This window comes from Tyto alba, unplaced genomic scaffold (assembly GCF_018691265.1).
Source record: "Tyto alba isolate M040663 unplaced genomic scaffold, T.alba_DEE_v4.0 Super-Scaffold_5, whole genome shotgun sequence".
Lineage (NCBI taxonomy): Eukaryota > Metazoa > Chordata > Aves > Strigiformes > Tytonidae > Tyto > Tyto alba.
Window position 1 is genome coordinate 22,298,672 of NW_024881326.1, and position 18,050 is coordinate 22,316,721.

General features: G+C 48.0%; 1 protein-coding gene across 9 annotated transcripts in view; it reads left to right on the top strand.

The window, feature by feature from the left end:
* The window catches only part of LOC104365050 (muscleblind-like protein 3), a 91,355-nt gene that overhangs the window by 31,420 nt on the left and 41,885 nt on the right, over positions 1 to 18,050 (top strand). For 3 of the 9 annotated variants that reach the window (XM_042807468.1, XM_032993778.2, XM_032993779.2), the window contains exon 2: positions 1,891 to 2,903. The exons of 3 other annotated variants lie outside the window; for them this stretch is intronic. In XM_042807468.1, coding sequence (XP_042663402.1) covers positions 2,730 to 2,903 — 174 coding nt within the window. In that variant the 5' untranslated portion in view covers positions 1,891 to 2,729. Of the gene's footprint in view, positions 1 to 1,780; positions 2,904 to 18,050 lie in introns of those variants that run through there. 3 more of the 9 variants (XR_004407149.2, XM_032993780.2, XR_004407148.2) reach the window with 2 other exon arrangements.

Consider the following 18,050-nt stretch of genomic DNA (forward strand, 5'->3'; position numbering starts at 1 on the left):
GTGTAACTGCATGTTAAATTCAGACCCACCATACTCAGGCCCCAGTATTAACAGACCCTCGCTTCCCTGGGAGTCTGAAGTTGTGGAATAGGCACTTAATCCACAAGATGGTTGTATTTCGGTCTACTCGGAGCAGCTACTGAGAGAGCATTCTTTCTAATCCCCACCCATATCTGACCTGTTCTAGCTCGTTTTTAAGAGCTGCACCCAGCCAGTCCCTCGCTCCCTGCAGAAGGTTTCTGCACATCTTTTCCTGGTTGCTGAGCTCATTTGGACGGGGAGCCCACACATCAGTGAATGTGATTCCTGTATAAATTTGCCCCGTTTGCAAAATTGGAATTGATTTAGAGCATCTCTGTTCTTTATGAAACCCAGAAGACATGTGCATAGCTAGATGTGTGTTTTTTTCAGTCCCTTTGAAGTTTAAAACATGCTTAGCAAATCTGATGTTTGCAGTCTCTGTTCCCCACCTGATGTGCAAAAATGCAAAGGTCCTTCCAGAAGCATGGGTCAGACTCACCTTTGTGCTGGTGCTGCAAACTGGATTGCAAGGATCTGGGCTGTTTTTGTTATGAAGGTCACTCTAATTAGCCGAGAAAATACTTGCAATATAGTTTGAACGAATGTTGGGGTGTTTTTTATTTTAATGTGAAATGATTTGATCTGTGAATCAAACAGCCTCTGCGCCCCACCCCCTGCTGCTGATGACAGCCGCTTCCCACACTACTTCCTTGGTAGCATTGTTTGACTGTTCCAGCTCCAGTAGGTTTCAGTTACTGATCAGGGTAATTGCAATAACACACCGATAATAAAAGAGGAATTTAAGCTTCCTTTTCTTGTAGTTGAAGGCTCTTCTCCCGTGAAAGCTTGAAGTCTTAATAGCAGTCACACGAGCAACATCCCGTGCCTGTCAAGTGTTTGCAAAACTGGGCAGCGTACTTTAGGAAGATAAAGGGCTGGATTTTGGGAACTTGGAAACAGCCCAATCCTATCAGGCGGCATTGGTACAGCTAATATTAGAATGGGAAACTCTAGGGACGGCTTAACATTTTAGTGGATGCCAAGGAAGCCTTGAATAGGACTGCATTGAAAAGTTGCTTGTTGTATAACATGAGTTGCTGGAGTCAGAGTAATTCGAGTTGCCTTTAGTCTGGTGGAAAACTACAGCTGTGAGCAATGAGTTAATTTTTTCCGTGTGTGTGTGGCTTAGGTTTCCCTGTCAGGTTTGCTTTTAGTTTTGTAGGCTCCGAAGCCATAGAGGAGCAACTGTGAACTGTTCGTTTGTCTTCATGTGCCATCTCGGGCTGCTGCTGGAGCAGCTTTGCAGCTAGTAACGGGTTAAAAAAAAAAAAAAAACACCTTAAAAAGGCGAAGTGGTTATGGGGCTGAGCTCCTTCTGATTTGTATACAAAAGACAGACACCGGCTGCTCTTCCTGCTTGAACGTCTCCTACAGAACGGGGCGGGGGGGGGCGGTGAAAAAAAAAAAAAATTAAAAAAAGGGCTAAAGAGCAAAATATCCTTCCTGATTCTGGGAGGGCTGCTGGTCGGGGGGTGGCCGGGGCACCGCGGGCCAGGGCTGGGGTGGGCCCGTCCCCCCGGGTCCCCCCGTGTCCGTGGGGCCGGGTCCCCCCGCGGGGCCGAGCCGCTTCTCCGTGCGGCGGGCACCAACCCCAGCGTCTGCCAGCCCGGGCCGCTCTGAAACGGTCCCTTTCATTGGTCGGCTGCCCGGGCCTGCCGCTGCAACGGCGAACGCCATTGGCCGCTTGCTCCTCCCATGCGCAGCTTGGTGCGGGAAATGCCCCTGGTCGCCACAATGGCCGCCGGGCCGCGCCGCCGGAGCGGGCCGAGCCTCGGCTCCTGGCTGATTCTATTTCTCTTTTTCCTGCAGGTTGCTGAAAAGTGCCTTTCCTGAAGCCACCGCTGCTTGGATTTCTGTCTAGGGCTGCCTCTCTCTGCCCCCTCGCCCCCCTCTCTTTTTAATTCGGCGTTGCTTGCGGTTCGTGCCCTGACGACAACTCCTTCAGCCTTGCCCTTTTTTTTTTTTTTTTTTTTTTTTTTGGCTCCCCATTTACACGCAGTTTGCTCAGCCATTTTATTTTTTTTTTCCTTCCCCCGAGTATGTAGCAAATATTTAAAAGAAAAGAAAGAGGAAAAAAAAAATTCAGACGTCCTTTTCTCGTTTTGATGCTCGTGAACCGTAATTTTTAGAAGCAAGAAATAGAAGGAAAAAAAAAAACAAACCCGAAGCTTTCTCCCTGAGGACCGAGACCATTCCACAAACTGAAGTGCTGCCAGCAGCATATGCTTTTTGCAAGAATAATTGAAACCATTAACTGGAGAGCACAGAATTCTTTTGAAAGTCTGCCAGTTATTTGCAAGTAACTTCGGCAGTGGCACAAAATATAACACTTATATTTTAACTTCTACAATTGCACTTTTAGGAGCTGGCCTCTAATTTGATTTTCAGTTGTTCTGATAAGATTTCTATTTTATGATTGGCTTTATGTTTAATTCTTGTTTAAACAAACACGATTTGACTTAAATGAAAACCTAAGTGCTGATGAATAGGAGTTCTACCAAAGCAACAAGTTAGTTATTTCTTCACGTTTAACTTGAATTCACTTTTTTACCCTTTTTTTAAAAAAAAAGAAGAAAAAAAAAGATCAGCAGTAAATATTGCCCTGAAGAAGGGTGCGATTGCTTGCATTTTAATTTTTGTTTTTTAATATGGCTGTAAACGTTTCCCTGGTTCGTGATACAAAATGGCTGACGTTAGAAGTGTGTCGAGAGTTTCAGAGAGGTACTTGTTCTCGGTCTGATGCAGAGTGCAAGTTCGCCCACCCGTCACGGAGTTGCCATGTGGAAAATGGTCGAGTTATTGCCTGCTTTGACTCCCTAAAGGTGAGGACTGTCTTAACGTGTGCATTACCTAAGCTCACTTGCTTTTCCTTCTCTTCCAAATGGCTCGGCATGCTGGGGTGTGGGGTGTGCAGAACTGTTTATTGCTCTGTTTCTGCAGGGAGGATGCTGCCGGTGCGGGATTTAGCTACAGAAATCTAGGCTGAGTGTGACATCGGGTGCAATTGCCTGGAGTGCCTGGCATCGCAGGGAGAGAGAGGATTTTATCCAGAGCTTTTCCCGATGGTAGCTCAGGTCAGATATAGCAGTCCTCGAAATGGAGAACGCACGTTGTGGGCAGCAAATGAAACCAAAATGAGAAAAGTAGAGAACTGAAACCCAGTGTTTTAATTTGTGTCCAGAGCATATCGGCTGCGCATTCGGTGCAGGGATCTGAAATGTGCTTTGAATGAGCAGAAATGAAAACAGCATTTTAAGATAATGAATCAGCTTTATGTGTATTTCCTGGAGACAGAATTGCAGATGTACTCTAATGCTGTCCTGTAGATGAGGAGCAGCCAAAATATTTGGAGAGCAGTGTTCCCAGAAAAATGGGCATCAGGAAGACGCTTTCCACAAGAGACATATGAACACAACGGCTCTGCTAGGCCTGTCTGAGTTACAGCTGAGCCTTTTTGCTAGTGCTCATCTTGGCACAGTCGATTTTGCAGGCAGTAAATGGGTCTTGATTGCTTGTCACTGTTGGAGCTCCAGGGGTGACTTTCAGAATTTACCAAATACGCCAGGTTTGAGTGGGATCACAGGAAGGGGAGGTGGGCATCTCTGTTCGGGGTCACTTCACCATGGTTCTTGGAAAAGGAACATCCACCTTTTTTTCCCCAAAGTGTAGCTCCTCAAGGGTGTTTTAAGTAGAATGGTAAAAACCCTGAGACAATACAGATAACTGATTGCTTTTGAGAACTCTTGACACTGTTTCATGTTTTGATCAGAGTAATTAACCTGCTTGAGTTTCTAGAAAGAATCTGGTGAATTTTACAAGCTTAAAAGTTTTCCCTTGAACTTCAACTATTGCTTGAAAAGATCTGGGTTTATTTTTGTGAACATAATGAGTAACAGAACTGGTGGAATTATGTATGCACAGGTTCAGACCGGGGCTGGATCCAGTCTAACACAGGTTTACCCGTTTTATTACTGTTTGTGGATTCATCATTTTCACTTCTGTTCCGTTTTACCAAGAAGCTCAAGCTTCCTATTGGCATTCGGCTTTGCTCTTTTTAATCTGATTATATGCAATGACTCTTAGTTATACGGTGACTTTCAAGTGTTCGTTTACATTGCTGGTTTGCCGACAGCGAGACACAAAAATACTCTTATCAGAGGGAAAAAAGTCATGTTCTTTATGCCCTTGAAACTTTTGAATTGTAGCCAGTGGCAGTGCAGATACTTTGAATAAAGATATTAATATATTTACATTTTGTAGCATTCATTTGTGAACTGAAAGGAGTGCTGTTGTGCTGTGTAGGGTAGTACCATGCTCTTTGCAGGATTTGCCTGCTGTTTGCACTGTCCTGGGGCTGTGCTGCAGCTCCGGGCTGCGCTGCAGTCCAGTGTCACCGCGTGGGTGACTCTTCCCCGTGTGTGTTGTTTGCGGTGCAGTGTCTGCAGCATGCCCGGGCTCCCTGTGCTGGCCCTTCTCTGCACAGCTGGGGCTGAGAGATGTGCAGGACCAGGTCTGTGGGCAGCTGGGGTTCAAATCCCACCGGTTGGCAGGAGCAAGCCCTTCTCCTGCCTCAGCAGTGAGGAATGGGATTGGGAACACCATGCTGAGGGGGAAAAAAAAAAAAAAAAAAAAAAAAAGCCGTCATCTTCTACACCCCAGCATGTTTCCAGTGTAACTGGCTGTTAAATAATGTTCTTGTGACAGTTTCCTCTTGACACAGTAGCAGATGCCCGTATGTGCTAGTTAAGCAGCCTGAATTTTCCAGATTTTTCAGGTTTATGAAAGCTTCGTGGAGGGTGGACAGCTCTGCCTTCGGGAAGTACACTGAGAGGAGAGGTCCGACTGTGCAGAGCACTTGGCCAAGGGTTGATGATGGGGCCGTTTCTGCACCCCACTTCTTGGCCAAAAAGTGGGTCTTGGAGCACTTCCCTCCTCCGGACCCACGGACCTGGTAGCTCTTGCTGGGCAGAGCCCTGGCTCTGCTGGGCCATGGAGAACCGCGGTCCCCAGCGCTGCAGCCTCTGTGTGTGTGTGTGCGCCTACACCATGCGTTTCCCAGTGGAGATAACTGCTCTGTTGACTAAACTCTGGAACAATGGTCTTTCTGTTCTAGGGCCAGAGGTGGGCTTGCAAAGCCCTGTTTGCAGTGGTGTAGAGGGGCTCGTGGTCATAATGGTGGCCGCCCTTACCGGTGACGAGAGAGATGTTACATTCTCAGACATATTAAGATGAGGCTTTTCATGGCCATCCTGTGGATGTCTTTGTGCACTCAGCCACTGTTTCCCTCCCACAGCTGTTGAACACTGACCCTCTCTCCTGCCGAGGGCTCAATAGCTGCTTAGTGCTCTTTTCATCTTTTCACGCCCTGCATTAGCAGAACATCTGTGTTGCTTTATTGGAGACAGGATATAGGATGCTTGCAGCTAATAAGTTTTCCCCTTGTCTTGCAGTCACCCAGGGCTTTGTTCAGAGGTTGCTTATCTGTATCCATTGTGTAGTGCTGTTGCATGTTTTTTTTTTTTTTCTCACAGACCTCTTAAGCCTGAACAATGCCTTCATACAGGAACTTCTGATAACCCAGCGCACAATGGTTTCACCTTGCTGGTCAGGTCATGCACAGCATCTATACCTTTACTGCATCTCACTTTTTTCTTTTTTTCCCTCAATCTCACATAGCAATTCTGCCCCTGTTGCAGTGGTAAGAGCAGTAACACTCCCAGAAGCAGTCAGACTGCCTCAGTGTGGGTTGTTTCTTGGGTGAATGTGTGCTACCTGTAAGTATGTGAAGAACACACAGAACTCCTGAAGGTAATGGGGTGGGGGCTTCGTTGATGCTCGGGTGGGCCTCGCCAGGGCATGCTCTGCAGGAGTGTTGTGTGGTTGTGCCATGCTTCGGTCATGAAATACTGGGTCTTGGTTAGGTTGGAAGTGCAGGGCTGGATCTTGCTGTCCTGAGCTGTGGTTCTTCGAAGGGGGAGTTTGCACATTCGTAGGCAGCAGAAGGAACCTTTCTCAAGCAGATTGATATGAAACTTAAAAATAGTTCCTTGCAAGAAGCTGTTCACAGATTTGAATCAGATGCCAAGAGAGCTCCCGCTCTCTATTCGCGCTTTCCCCCCTCGTTATTCCGGAAGAACAGTGTTGTCTGAATTAATTTGTGTGAAGGCAGGGGCAAGCTGCGTTGCTTGGTGGAGGGCAGTCCAGAGGCACAAGAGCCAGCCACCGCTGGCCCACCCCCCTTTCCGAAGTGACCATGAGGGCTGCTGGGCAGCGGCTGACGCTCTGCGGTACCTCCTAGGCAGGTCCCACGGCACCTCTGAGATGTTCTGAGCAAAGGAGAGAAGTGTAGTCATCGCGGTAAACCCAGACAGCCTTTGGGTTCATTTATGGGCTTCTTTCCTGGGCTCAGTGTGCACCATCCCGTGCTGGTGCTTTTTGCAAGGGTCAGGACACGGTTTGCTGGCTGGTGGCGATGCGTAGGAAGGCCGGAGTGGCACTGTGGTGGGCTGTCTGCAAGTGCTCATCAAGTCATTAACCTTCCTATTCAGGCTGGATCGGGTGGGCACTGTGTGAGCCTGTTCCAGCCTCAATTCCCTGGCCAGCAAATTATTAGTTGTGTTCTTCAGTTTCTAAAGATGTCAGGAAGGAAAACCACATCATCTTTCCTCACTAGAAACACTAATGGAACAGTAAGCTGAGAGATGGGGCATTAGAAGGTAGTGACATATTATATAAAAGTATGTAGGTAATGCACACCAGGTGTTCACAGAGGCTTTGATTTATACTGCTCACAGTTTGGGTATCTGCACTATGAACTCATTGTTTAAAAAAAAAATTTACAAGCCCAGCTTTGTGAGGTGTGGTGTGTTTTGTTTTGTTGTTTTTAAATTTGCTTTGTGAATGTAGATGTTTCCATATGCAAATCAAAGTTCTGAAGAGCATTTTGAAAGACAGAAAATAGTGTGGTGAAAATTTCAGGGGCACGAATTTTGACTTTGGGAGGTCTCATTTAAAAAACATCGTTAAGCTATGGCATGTTTCAAAGAAGTTCTCTTCTATATTAAAAAATAGGCAAGCTGTCTGTGAGCAGGCATAAAATCGGGAGTTAAAAGTACAGTTTTGTCTAAATTGTCTGCTTTCTAAAAGAAGTGTTATTATCTGGTAATTGTATTCAAAGTCCCACCGCAATCTAAAAAGTTCACTGTGCTTGGGCAATAAATGTACCATATGATTTTGAAACTGGTGTACCTGAGGCTGTTCCTTATAGTTTTCATGCTAATTTGTACCTGGTTTATGCTGACTTCACTTGAATTATTTCTGACTGTTGTTGGTTTGCAATCAAATCTATTTTTTTTAAATTTAAATAAACTCCAAACTAGGAAACAACTAAAAACACCCACTAAACTTAGCATATGGTTACGCTTTTACAGAGGAAGAAGAAAGCAAACAAAGCCATAGAGATATTTTTGGAGACACTCTGACTGCATGTCTCAGCTCAATGTAATGGAGATGCAAATAAACCAGACTGAACAATGTTGGGCCAATTCTCACACCTTTGTGAGAAATCTTCATTTTTCCTTTGGTCATTAAGGCACTTATCTGCCTGGCGACAGCATTTGGTGATGAGTAGATTTGCAGCAGCTTTCTGTCTTGTCTGGATGCTTGTGTGTCTTATGGCACATCATAAGTGCTTTTTATAACTACTAAATAGAACATTTGAAAGTGGGGGAAAATGTATTTAGACTCAATTTGTTATTTATATGTTGCTATTGTATTTGTTAAAGTAGAGTGGTATTTCAAGAAGGATAGGGGAGCTCATGGAAAAAAACTATTTAGGCTTGATGCCTTCTTGTCTATGGGTTACAGCTAGCTCTGTGTTTTCACAGCTTAATTTAATTGGAGCACATGCTGCCTATACTCTCTGCAGTGTCTCCAGAAGTTTTTTGGCACAGCTATGGGATGAAGATGACTGATGGAGGAGCTCACCTGGCAGTGCCTGTGGCTGAGCATCTCCCAGGCCTGCTCCGATGTCTGGGCTGCAGATGCTCTCTGTTGGAGTCAGGCTGGTTACTTGGATGGTGTGTGACCTCCCTAGGCACGTTCAACCTTCCAGGGAAAGATACACCTTGTTGCTTTAATCTGCCAAACTGATCTTTCTGTAGGACAGAGGCCTGTGCAGAGCATGTTTGATTTATTCAGCATTATCCATGGGTGTCTCTGATGTCCCAGCAGTCTCAGTTCATTTATCTGTGACTTTCTGACAGCTGAACCATGACAGATGAGCACTGGTGAATCTTGCTATTGTGGTTTAAAAGGTTGCTGCCCTGAGCTGTCCCCTTGCTCCTCTGTTGCAGGTTACTGCCTCTGCAGCAGGGTTAGCAGGAGGACAGAGTGCCTTAGACGCTGAATATGAAGTCCAGTGTCTCAGCTGAAGCCACCTTGGTCCTGGCTCTTTGCAGAGGTGCTGGGTGACGAATGGGTCTAACTGGAAACAGGCTGGTGTCACCTGGTGACTGCTGCAGGGACAGCAATAGACAGCAAGGGGCAGGAAGGTCTTATTCATTGCCAGCCATTTGCAAAGATGTGAGGCAGAGTCCTTGGCAGGAGTTACTTGCCTGTGCTTTAAAGCAAGCAGGTGATTTTTGATGCAGACTATGGAGGAGCAGAGGTTGGCTGTGTCCTTATCTCTACTGGGTCTTTCTGCAGCTGGGCAGCCTCAACAGGGAACACTTTTATCTTGGCCTTTACGTTTCCAAGAATGGGTGCTTTGCAAAACCTGGTGTTGTCCAGGAGTAACGTGGCAAGAAAGGTGGGATGTCCATAGGTTCCCTTGTGCATAGTCTAGTTCAGGTGCTACCCTGCAGGGATGCTCCCTTCACAGCTCTTTGCTCATTGAGAATGGAGGAAGCCTGGGAGTACTGTGTAGCTCTGGAAACCGTGAGAAGTGAGACCCGTCCCAGCATACAGGGCTTCTCGGGGGCTGCGGGAGATGTGAGCTGGAGGGGCCACGCTGTTAACTGCCAGTCAGTCAATACAGAGGTTGCTGCCCATCAGGACAGAGGTAGATGCTAAGAGTCTGTGAGGAAGCTTGCAGGGAGTTATCTGAAAGGAAATGCCCTCCAAAGCTATCAGTGTGACACTTGTAGTAGGAGCAGCAGTTAAATACTTGGAATTCACATTTCCTTAATTGGTTAGTCTTAGACAACTTCCTCCTCAGTGTTGCTCCCTCATGTGACAGATTGGCCTGCTTAACAGACCTCAGACTCTTACTCATGGGGAGAATGGATATTAGATGACTTTGGGTGTTTGCTTTGCAGTGGATGCTTGGCAAATCTAAGCGTCTGTGTTGCTTTCCCCATCTAAAGCTGTAGGACTCTTTTACAGGCTTGGTCAACGTGAACACATTCATCAACTAATATCAGTAACAGTGAAGGTCACTTCTGAGCCCTTTTCTCCCTGTCTGATGTGTTTTCCAGTGGAGAGGAGTGTGTCTCTTCCCACCATCCTCTTCCACTTCTGGTGGATCTCTTGCAGTGTCCCACATCTGACTCCTTTGATGGCACAAGGCAACGTGACTCTTCCCCTGCCTGTTGCGTGGCATTGCTGAGGCCAGGCCTGGGAGTGAGAGTCTCCAAGGCAGTCTTCTCGCCCTTGGGGTGGCTTTTGCCTGATGAGTATCAAAGCATCAGTGGGGAGGGATCCTGGTGGGTCTTTGGCCCCCGTTTTGTGCTGCAAGGTGAAGTCATTGGGAGTCTTCTGCCCTCCCACAGACACCTGTAAGCGGAGTGTCTTGGCAGCCCTCCCGGAGTCCCTGAGGGGTGAGCAGCCCCTGCTGGGGCCTGGTTGGGGTTTGACTCATCAGGGGCCACTGAACGGATCTGTCAGTGGCAGTGCACGGTCACAGGGTAACACCAGCTCTGGCCTTGTGTTTGTAGAAACGTCCTCTGAAGGTCTTACCTTTCTGAATATGGAGAGCACCATCTGTGCCCCAGACCTCCTGACCCCACATGTCTCCTGAGGGCTTGCCTTTGCTGTTACCCGATATTTGGGGGGTGCCAGACTCATGTGTGGTGTCCCAGGGTCAGGTTCCAGAGGCTGGCAGAAGTTTGGGTGCAGGCTGGCACATTGGGAGGCATTCCCAGTGCGTGGGGTAAGCCACAGGACCGCTGTCCTTTTTCTTTCATCCTGCAACTAATGAATTTATTATAGCTTTTCCGTGGGCCTCAGACTGGTGTGCATTTGCCCTCGAATGTGTTGGAAAGCAGAGCTGTGGCCACAAATTTGTCCAGAGACCATGCTTTGGAGGCCAGCCTCTTTGGGGAGACGGGCCAAGCAAATTCAGCGGTGGAGTTTTCCTGCCAGCCTCGCCTCCTCTCTCCTCACCAGCCAGCCCTGGCGATGCAGGGCCTCTGCTCCTGTCTACAGCTCACGTTGCCCCTGTTTTCTCCCTGTGGTGGGAGCAAACCACCATCCCCAAAGGCTAAAGCCAGCACCATTTATGTTATTAATATCAGCCAAGACTAACCTTGGGTTGCTGGTTGGGAAGATGATGGTAAATTGCTGACTGCTGCTCACACTTGCCTAAAAAAGCAGCAGAGAAATTCTTTTGGGATGTGACTCTAAACCCTTCTGAGCTGCTGCATGTGCTTAAGCAGATACATTTTGAAACCTTTTATGGGCATATTGCAATGTTGCAGGGCCATGGCATGCCACCTCTAGCTCCCGAGGCTTACTTTCCTTTTTTAAGGGCAAAGCCCTCCAGACTGAGGTTCCAGTTCTGCTAAATACTTAAGCCTGATTTTTAAGCCCTGTAAAATTCCTGTGGGCAGCAAAGAGCTCCTTGTGCTGAAGTGAGCTGTTGCATCAGGTTTTGAGAGGGAAATGGTCTTCTCGGCCATTCTCCAAAGGGAGAGAACCGCCTGTGGTCCTTTCCTCTGCCACCTTTGACTTTCCAGTGTGGGAGAGTTTCTTTGCACGGGCTCGGCGTGCTCACCCGGAGCTTGCAGTCCTGCCAAGTCAGCTTGGGTCGGCAAGCAGGAGCTCAGTGCCTGTGACCCAGTGCAGATGCAGTGCTGTGCCTCTGCAAGCCCCAGGGGTTTCCTCAGTGCTGGGAGGAGCGAGGTGGGGTGCTGAAGCCCAGCTAGCAAGCTGCGGCAGCACTTGCCTTTACCCTTGCACGGCTGTGAGTCGGAAGTTGGCCAAGGGGTGTGTGTTTGTACAACAAGCTCCAGCACCTCAGCGGCTGCCATGTTGCAAGCCCTGGCCCTGCCAGATCCACCTGGGGAAGGAAGTTGAAGCTTTACATCTCCCAGCCCTGATTTATAGCAGTAGCCAACACTGGGATTCAAACAGACACCCTAAACCTACAAGTCCCTATCCCTGGAGAGAGTTTGGGGCAAAGAGGATCCTTGTAAACACGAAGCCACACTTGCTGCTGTGTCAGTGAAGCTACCTAGCTACTTCTCTTGCTCATGATTGCGTTAGCCCAGCAAAGCCAGCTCGGGGAAATGTGGTGGAAGATGCCTTCGAGGAGAATGACTCTGAACAAGCATGTGGAGTTGGTGGATTTCTTCAGCAGCGTAGCATCGGTTTGTTGTAATCCCTTTGCTGACAATAGATTTCTGCCTCTTGGTTCACCCATCTGAAGGAGAGTACAGTAACATGCATTTATGTAATTGAGCTGTTTGGAAGCTTTAAAACAAATATAAACATGATGTACCAGGCTTTCTGGAGAGCCCATCGTCTGACATCTCCCACAGAGCATTTAAATAAGTGCTTAGATTTCCAAGTGAGGAGCTGAGCTCTTTGAAAATTTGCCCCTATAAATACTGTTATGCTGGTATTAAAATAAATGCTTTGAGGCACTTGGGTGAATGTTGCCCCATACAGGCACAGTTTTACTTATGGTTTATTAATGTTGTTTTATTGCTGTTCATAAACAGCAGAGAGCCAGGCACTGAGCCCCTTCCTTGCCCTATGTAGCCTCTCATGCTATGTCTGATGATGGCGTTTTGATTAGAAGAAGGGTCGGGGATTTGGAAAACCAGCTTTCAGAGCCTTGTGATGATGCAGGCTGTTTTAAAGCCTTGTAATGTTAGTCTTTGTGCCTAAATGCACTTTTTGACCTCACAGGAGCAGTACAAAGAAAATGTCTTTGAAGGCTGAGTAGAGCTGAGCTACTGTAGTAACAAGACTCTGGGTGTTTTAGACAGATGTCCTGACTGAGTAACCATTTCAAACCCTGACTCCTTCTAAATGAATAACTATCAAACATGGTTAGTTCTTTTTCAGGCTTACCTGTCTGTTATGAAAGCCCCCTCTCCTGTAATGACAGTGAAAATATTCAGCTTAACCATAGCTAATGTGTTAGGATAGTAAAATCTTTCTGCTGTCCACGCAGTAGAAAGTACAGGGCACAAAAGTAATGCTGATCTCTGCTCTTGGGAGCCTTGGTGCTTTACTTCTAACTCTGAACATCTGGTTAGTGTGTGGCCATGGACTTGGGTTTTGGTGACGTGGTTCCGCAGTGTCGCCACCATCAGAGGAGTTGGAGGCTGTGATGCCGGAGTGATGGATTTTTAACCTCTAACTCTGTATTATTTTACCTCTTTTGCTGGATGCCAGCACCTGGGCATGGCTCTGTGCAGTTCTCTGCGTGCTTGAGGACTGAGCTGGAGGTGCCTTTCTGCACCGTTTAGCTTAAAGTTGTGGGGAAGGTGCATATTCCTGAGAGGGGATGATTGGCTTGCTGGGACGTGAGGGTACTCAAACCAAGCAATTCCCCAAGTTTGTAGTGAAATGTTACGGCAGATGGCCCGCTTACAGTGCAGGATATTATTAGAACTATGATCAGTGCTAATAAGGTCATTGGCAGTGGGGGAGGAGGTCGGTGTCTGACCTTGTTTGAAAGGTGACAGCCTGTGCTCTGGGGAGGTTTTGCTTTTACAGCAGTGGAATGTGGATGTTTAAAACAAAGTACTTTGTGTATTAATCTGGCTGCACGGTAGAGAGAAAGACCCACCACTGGGTCCAGCTCACCTGCTGCAGGGATGCTGGGGATGCTGCTGGCCCCCACCCCTTGCTGAGATAGGAGCACAGAGCACCATTAAAAGGTGGAGGCAAATTCTGCTTCAGTTAACAGTCCCAAGAATAGGAACCAGGAGCAGTTTAGCTAGTCCTGCAGAACGGGAATGGTATCACCCAGTCAGATGACTGGTCAGTGGTGTGCGCCGAGTTTTATCATGCCTCTGAACATACTTATCTGAACATTCTCTGCATTAACACAGTACTTACTTTTTTAGCTGGTCTCTCCTACACAGATATCAAAAAAAGCCCCAGAACAACCACTACAGACAGGAGTGTTGGGATCAGCTGAGTTGCATTAGTGATGCCCACATCTCTGCCCAGCAGTACCCACACCCACTTCTGATGAGCGTATAAACCGCAAGCCTAAACTGTCTTGCTTTAGCTCTGTTTGTCTCTTTCTGCTTTGAGTGAGCATCTCTGGGTGCTTAATGAGAGAAAGCAGATCTCGAACAGAGGGCAGTTGGGAAAGCTGGGGTGGAGGAGATGGCTGGGGCAGCACAGACACGGTGGAGCTGCAGCCAGCCCTCCTGAGAGCACAGCCGTCATTAGATGGTGCTTCCCTAAGACCTTATTATCCGCAGGGGCACGGCTGGTGCTGGGAGCAGTCACACGGAGATTAGGTCCTTAAAGAGCCCCACCACAACCAAGCAAAGTTTGAAAACAAAACCTCGGCGTGTAATCCCAACCACGTTGGCCGATCCCGCTGACAGGCGTTTCTTCCTCTTGCTGTCAGCTCCTGGAGGATCAGAGCGTGAGTAAAGCTTGCTTTCTTGGCGTTAGCTGATGCTTGATCCCGCCTGGTCGGCTCGTGCAAGTGCTGTGCTGGGGGCAGTGCGTGGGGTCTGCTCCCAGAGCCCCTTCCACACGGTGCTGCGGATACCAAGCGCTGGATGAATTCGGCAGGAGGAAGCAAGAGCCTTGCAGGGTCGGATGTTTCAGCCCACGCAGTACTGCTTGAATAGCCAGGGGAGTTGAAAGCTGGACATGTAGATGAGCCTTCAAGGGGAGCTTGGAAGGTTACCCAGATATGGCAGAGGTGATGTTGTTCAAGGTCAGCTGTAGGAAGGAAAGTGCTTTCCTCCCCATGAGGGAATCCTGTTTCATAAAACAGCAGATTTCGAAGACAGAGTTGTCTTTGGAGGGGGATGCCGCTCCTTCCCAAATGCTGTAGGGGAAGGCATTAAAGATGCACCTGGTGCTTTCTGCAGGAATCCTCCCAAATATCGCTCCCACGGCGCAAGACTTGCAGCCTTATGTCCTGTTTCTCCTTTCTGCTCTGTTTCCTCCTCCCCTCCGGTCTCATTTGTCCCCAAGCCCTCCTGCAGCTCCCCTGTCCTTTCTGTCCCTGTCGTTAGGTGTGGCGTCTGAACTAAGGCAACCCGGGAAGTCTCTTGCCCTCTGCCTCTCCTGTTGCTTCATCAGTCATTTTTATTTCTCTGTGCATCTGGTGCACTTGCAGATGAAGAAGTAATCATCGCAGTTACCTCCCCGCAGACTTTGGCTCCCCGCTGTGTCAGCCGTGTTGCCTGTGAAGCCTCCGTGGCGTGCTGCAGGGTGGGAGCTGGAGCGAGGCGAGCGGGCTGAGTGACTCGGAGGTGCTGGGAGCAGGAAGAGCCATCAGGGTTGATAAAAGCAGGACAGGGATGTCTGAAACCTTCACTGAGCTGCGAGGGACGGACTGCGAGGGAGGGAGGTGGGGGGTGACTCCAGGGAGGAGCAGAGCAGCTCCCCAGGGTGCTCTCCTGCGGGACTGGGGAGCTTAGGGGTGCAGCAAAGACCCCTGCTACCCATCGCTGCCGGCTTTATCAGCATCTGCTGGCTAGGTTAGCCCACAGCACCAGCACGGCCTCCCTTAGAGCTCTGTGTCATGCTTCTGTCACTGGAGCCCACTCAAACTGCTCCTGCACCACGACTGGGAGAGTTGAGGGGTGGAAGAAAGTCCCCTGGGGGCTGGGAGGCAAGTGGGCAGGATGGCTTTTAGCTACTGATGCGGAGAGGGGAAGGGCCGGCTGCCTGCTGCCGGGAGGAGGCATCAAGGGCATTGCAGCTGCAGCAGCAGCCCAGCACAGAGTGGCTGCCATGCAGTCTCGGCGTTGCTGAGGCTTCCCCTAGCCACCTGAGGTTTTTTCACCAAGTCTGGTGTACTTGGACTGAAAACTCTTCAGGCTGGGACCATCTCATTTTGTGTTTGGTTAGTAATTGGAGCAGGACCCCGAGCTGTAGCATCGATGAGTATTTGTATTCCCGCAACTAAAAATCCCCTGCTGTGGCCTTGTGCAATAAAGCACAGATTGAATTAAGAGGATTTTCGTTGTTGTTTTGTGTTTCTCTGCATGGGTTTTTTGAAGAGTCCACAGTAATGTAAAATCTTTAGAAGTCTTTACTCAGAATAGAACTCACATTAGCTAGGACAGAAACACCACTGAAAATTGTGTTGTTTTGATTGTGCTAATTCTCAGAGAATGATTTTAAGCATCCTTTCAGAGTTTAGCCCAGCGAGAGGAAAAATGCTAGCACTTCCCTTAACATTCCTTCTTTCTTTGTATCAGAAGTACTTGTACCAAAGTTTGCACAAGGATTTCCACCAGGGCACTATCAGAAGTCCTTCTATCACAGTTTAAGTGAGTGAGAGCATTTTTCCAGCCGGGTGTTCAGGTGTTCACTGGTCATGCTACATTCCAGACTTGGTAATGATACCGGAGCTTCTTTGCAGCTACTCCTCTCAGGTGGCTGGAGAGGCTGCAGATGTCCTCAGGTAAGGTCATTCTCCCTTACAGAAAAAAATCTCCCCATGCCCAATGCAGTATGGGCCTATCTCACCTAAAAACAAATGAATGTGTGCATCATAGCTGACTCATCCTGGCTGTACCCCATCAGGGTAGTGACAGGTCTTTTTCTTGTCCTTTTAGGAGAGGATTGTGCTGTGTCTGAAGGTATCTCTTGTCAGTGGCAGAAGCAAAATACATGAGGTCAGGTATCTGCCCGCCTGCCTAAGGAAGTCATGTTGTCGAGATTGCTTTCTTAATAGAAAACAGCTTTTAAAAGCTGATCCTTGCATTCCTCCTCATCTACAGAAGGTTGAGCATCAGCTGGTCTGTATTGCATCAGTGACCAGGACAAGGATAATCAGCTCAGAGTGGAAGTTGAGGGCAGGAGTTTGGAAAGCAGAACAGTAATACAGAAAGGGCAGAAGAACCCCGCAGAAATTTGGTCAGTTTGCTTTTTGTGACTGAAGCCTGAATAAGCGAGCGTGTTCACATGGATATGTTTTAGTTGCTTCTACCTCCTCCAGCTTTTCTCTGATGCTCTCAAACCTAAATAAAGGAATCTGTCAGTTGTTAAAAACACAAACTCCCAAAACCCAAGCAAATGAAATGAAAGCCCTGATCAGTTCCATTCCTGCTGGTCTGCTGGGACAGACGGATGGACAGACACACATGCACGCACACACACAACATATTCCTTTTTTAGATGTTCTGGCACTTACACCAGTGACACTCAGGAGAATTTAGGTCAGGATTTCTGGCAAGGCAAAAGTTGCATCCTGCAGGGGAAAGTGGATACATCCACCTCATAAGGCCTTACAACCTTTTCAGTGTCCTCTCCTACAGCTCTTGTTACAGGAGAGGGAACAGATCTAATCAGCAGCTACAGGGAATTAACCTTTCAGCGTCTGAAATCATGATTTCTACAAAATGCATTATCAGTTAATCCCCATTCCTGGCACTGCGTGGAGAAAACGGACTGCTCTTAGTAGATTTGTGGGGTCTTTGGGCTGTACAGCACCGTAGTGACTCTGAATTCTGGGTCTGTAGGTCAGTGTGGAGTACAGGGTGAGCAGAAAGCCTCCGTGGGCAGGCTGCCTTGTGGCCTCCTTGTTGACTTACTGTGTCCTGGGAAGGGTTTATTACTTGACTGTGCTCAGTTAAGGACAAGAGGAGGGATCTGCTTTCCCTGAGCGAGGTAGGGAGTGTGAATCTGCACAGACCCTCTCGAGGCTGGATAACAGACTGGGGGAACAGGGGTCTGTGAGGAGTGTTGTAATTAGGACAGGTAGAAGTTTTGCTCTGGGTGAGGCTGTTTTAATAAATCCATCACAAATTAACAGGTTTTCAGCTGTTGGCACAGAATTTGGCATTCTCTTAAGGCTGCCTGCCTGCGTGGTACTTGTGACTAGTGCATGTGAACTGTGGTTAAATATGTCTCACTGTTTGCAGTTTTAGCCCAGAACTGTGTTGTTGCCAAATTCTCCTTTTGCTCGTAGAGATGGCAGTGCATTATCTTTGGCATTGCGAGCCCATCGTGTTCACCTCCATGGAAAAAGGCCTGTCCTGTTGCGGCTGAAGCTCACTGTGCTGCTTCATGGGCTCAACTCCCAATAAACATTTACATTGCCTTAACCTCCCTTTCACTTGAGATGCTGGCAAAGATTGGTCACATATCTGCTTTCTAGTGCCAGGCATTGCTTAAAGAGCACTTCTAGAAGGTATTTTCTTAAAAGAAAAATCCCCTCTGTGACTTGAATGTGCATATGTTACTGGCTGTTAATAAACAGCACGCTAAAATAGATCAGTCTGCAAAAGCTAACCCAGGTGGAATATTTGCTTAGGGCAAGGCAGGATTTCTTTTTTTTTTCTCTTCTTTTCTTTGTTTTTCATTCTTCCTCTCTCTTCAAGCCTTGCTGCCTCCTCGTTGGAGGGCAATGATTCAATCTCACTTGGCCTGGATGTCCTGTTTGGAAGCCAGGGCCGGTGTGAGATGTGTGGTCCTTGCCTGCTGTGCTTAGCAGGCTGCAAGAGCTCTCTTGAAGGTGCTTTTTGTGTCTGCACCTTTAATCCTCTGACCAGCAGCAAGTTCATTATAACATGGGCGTGAAATCAGAG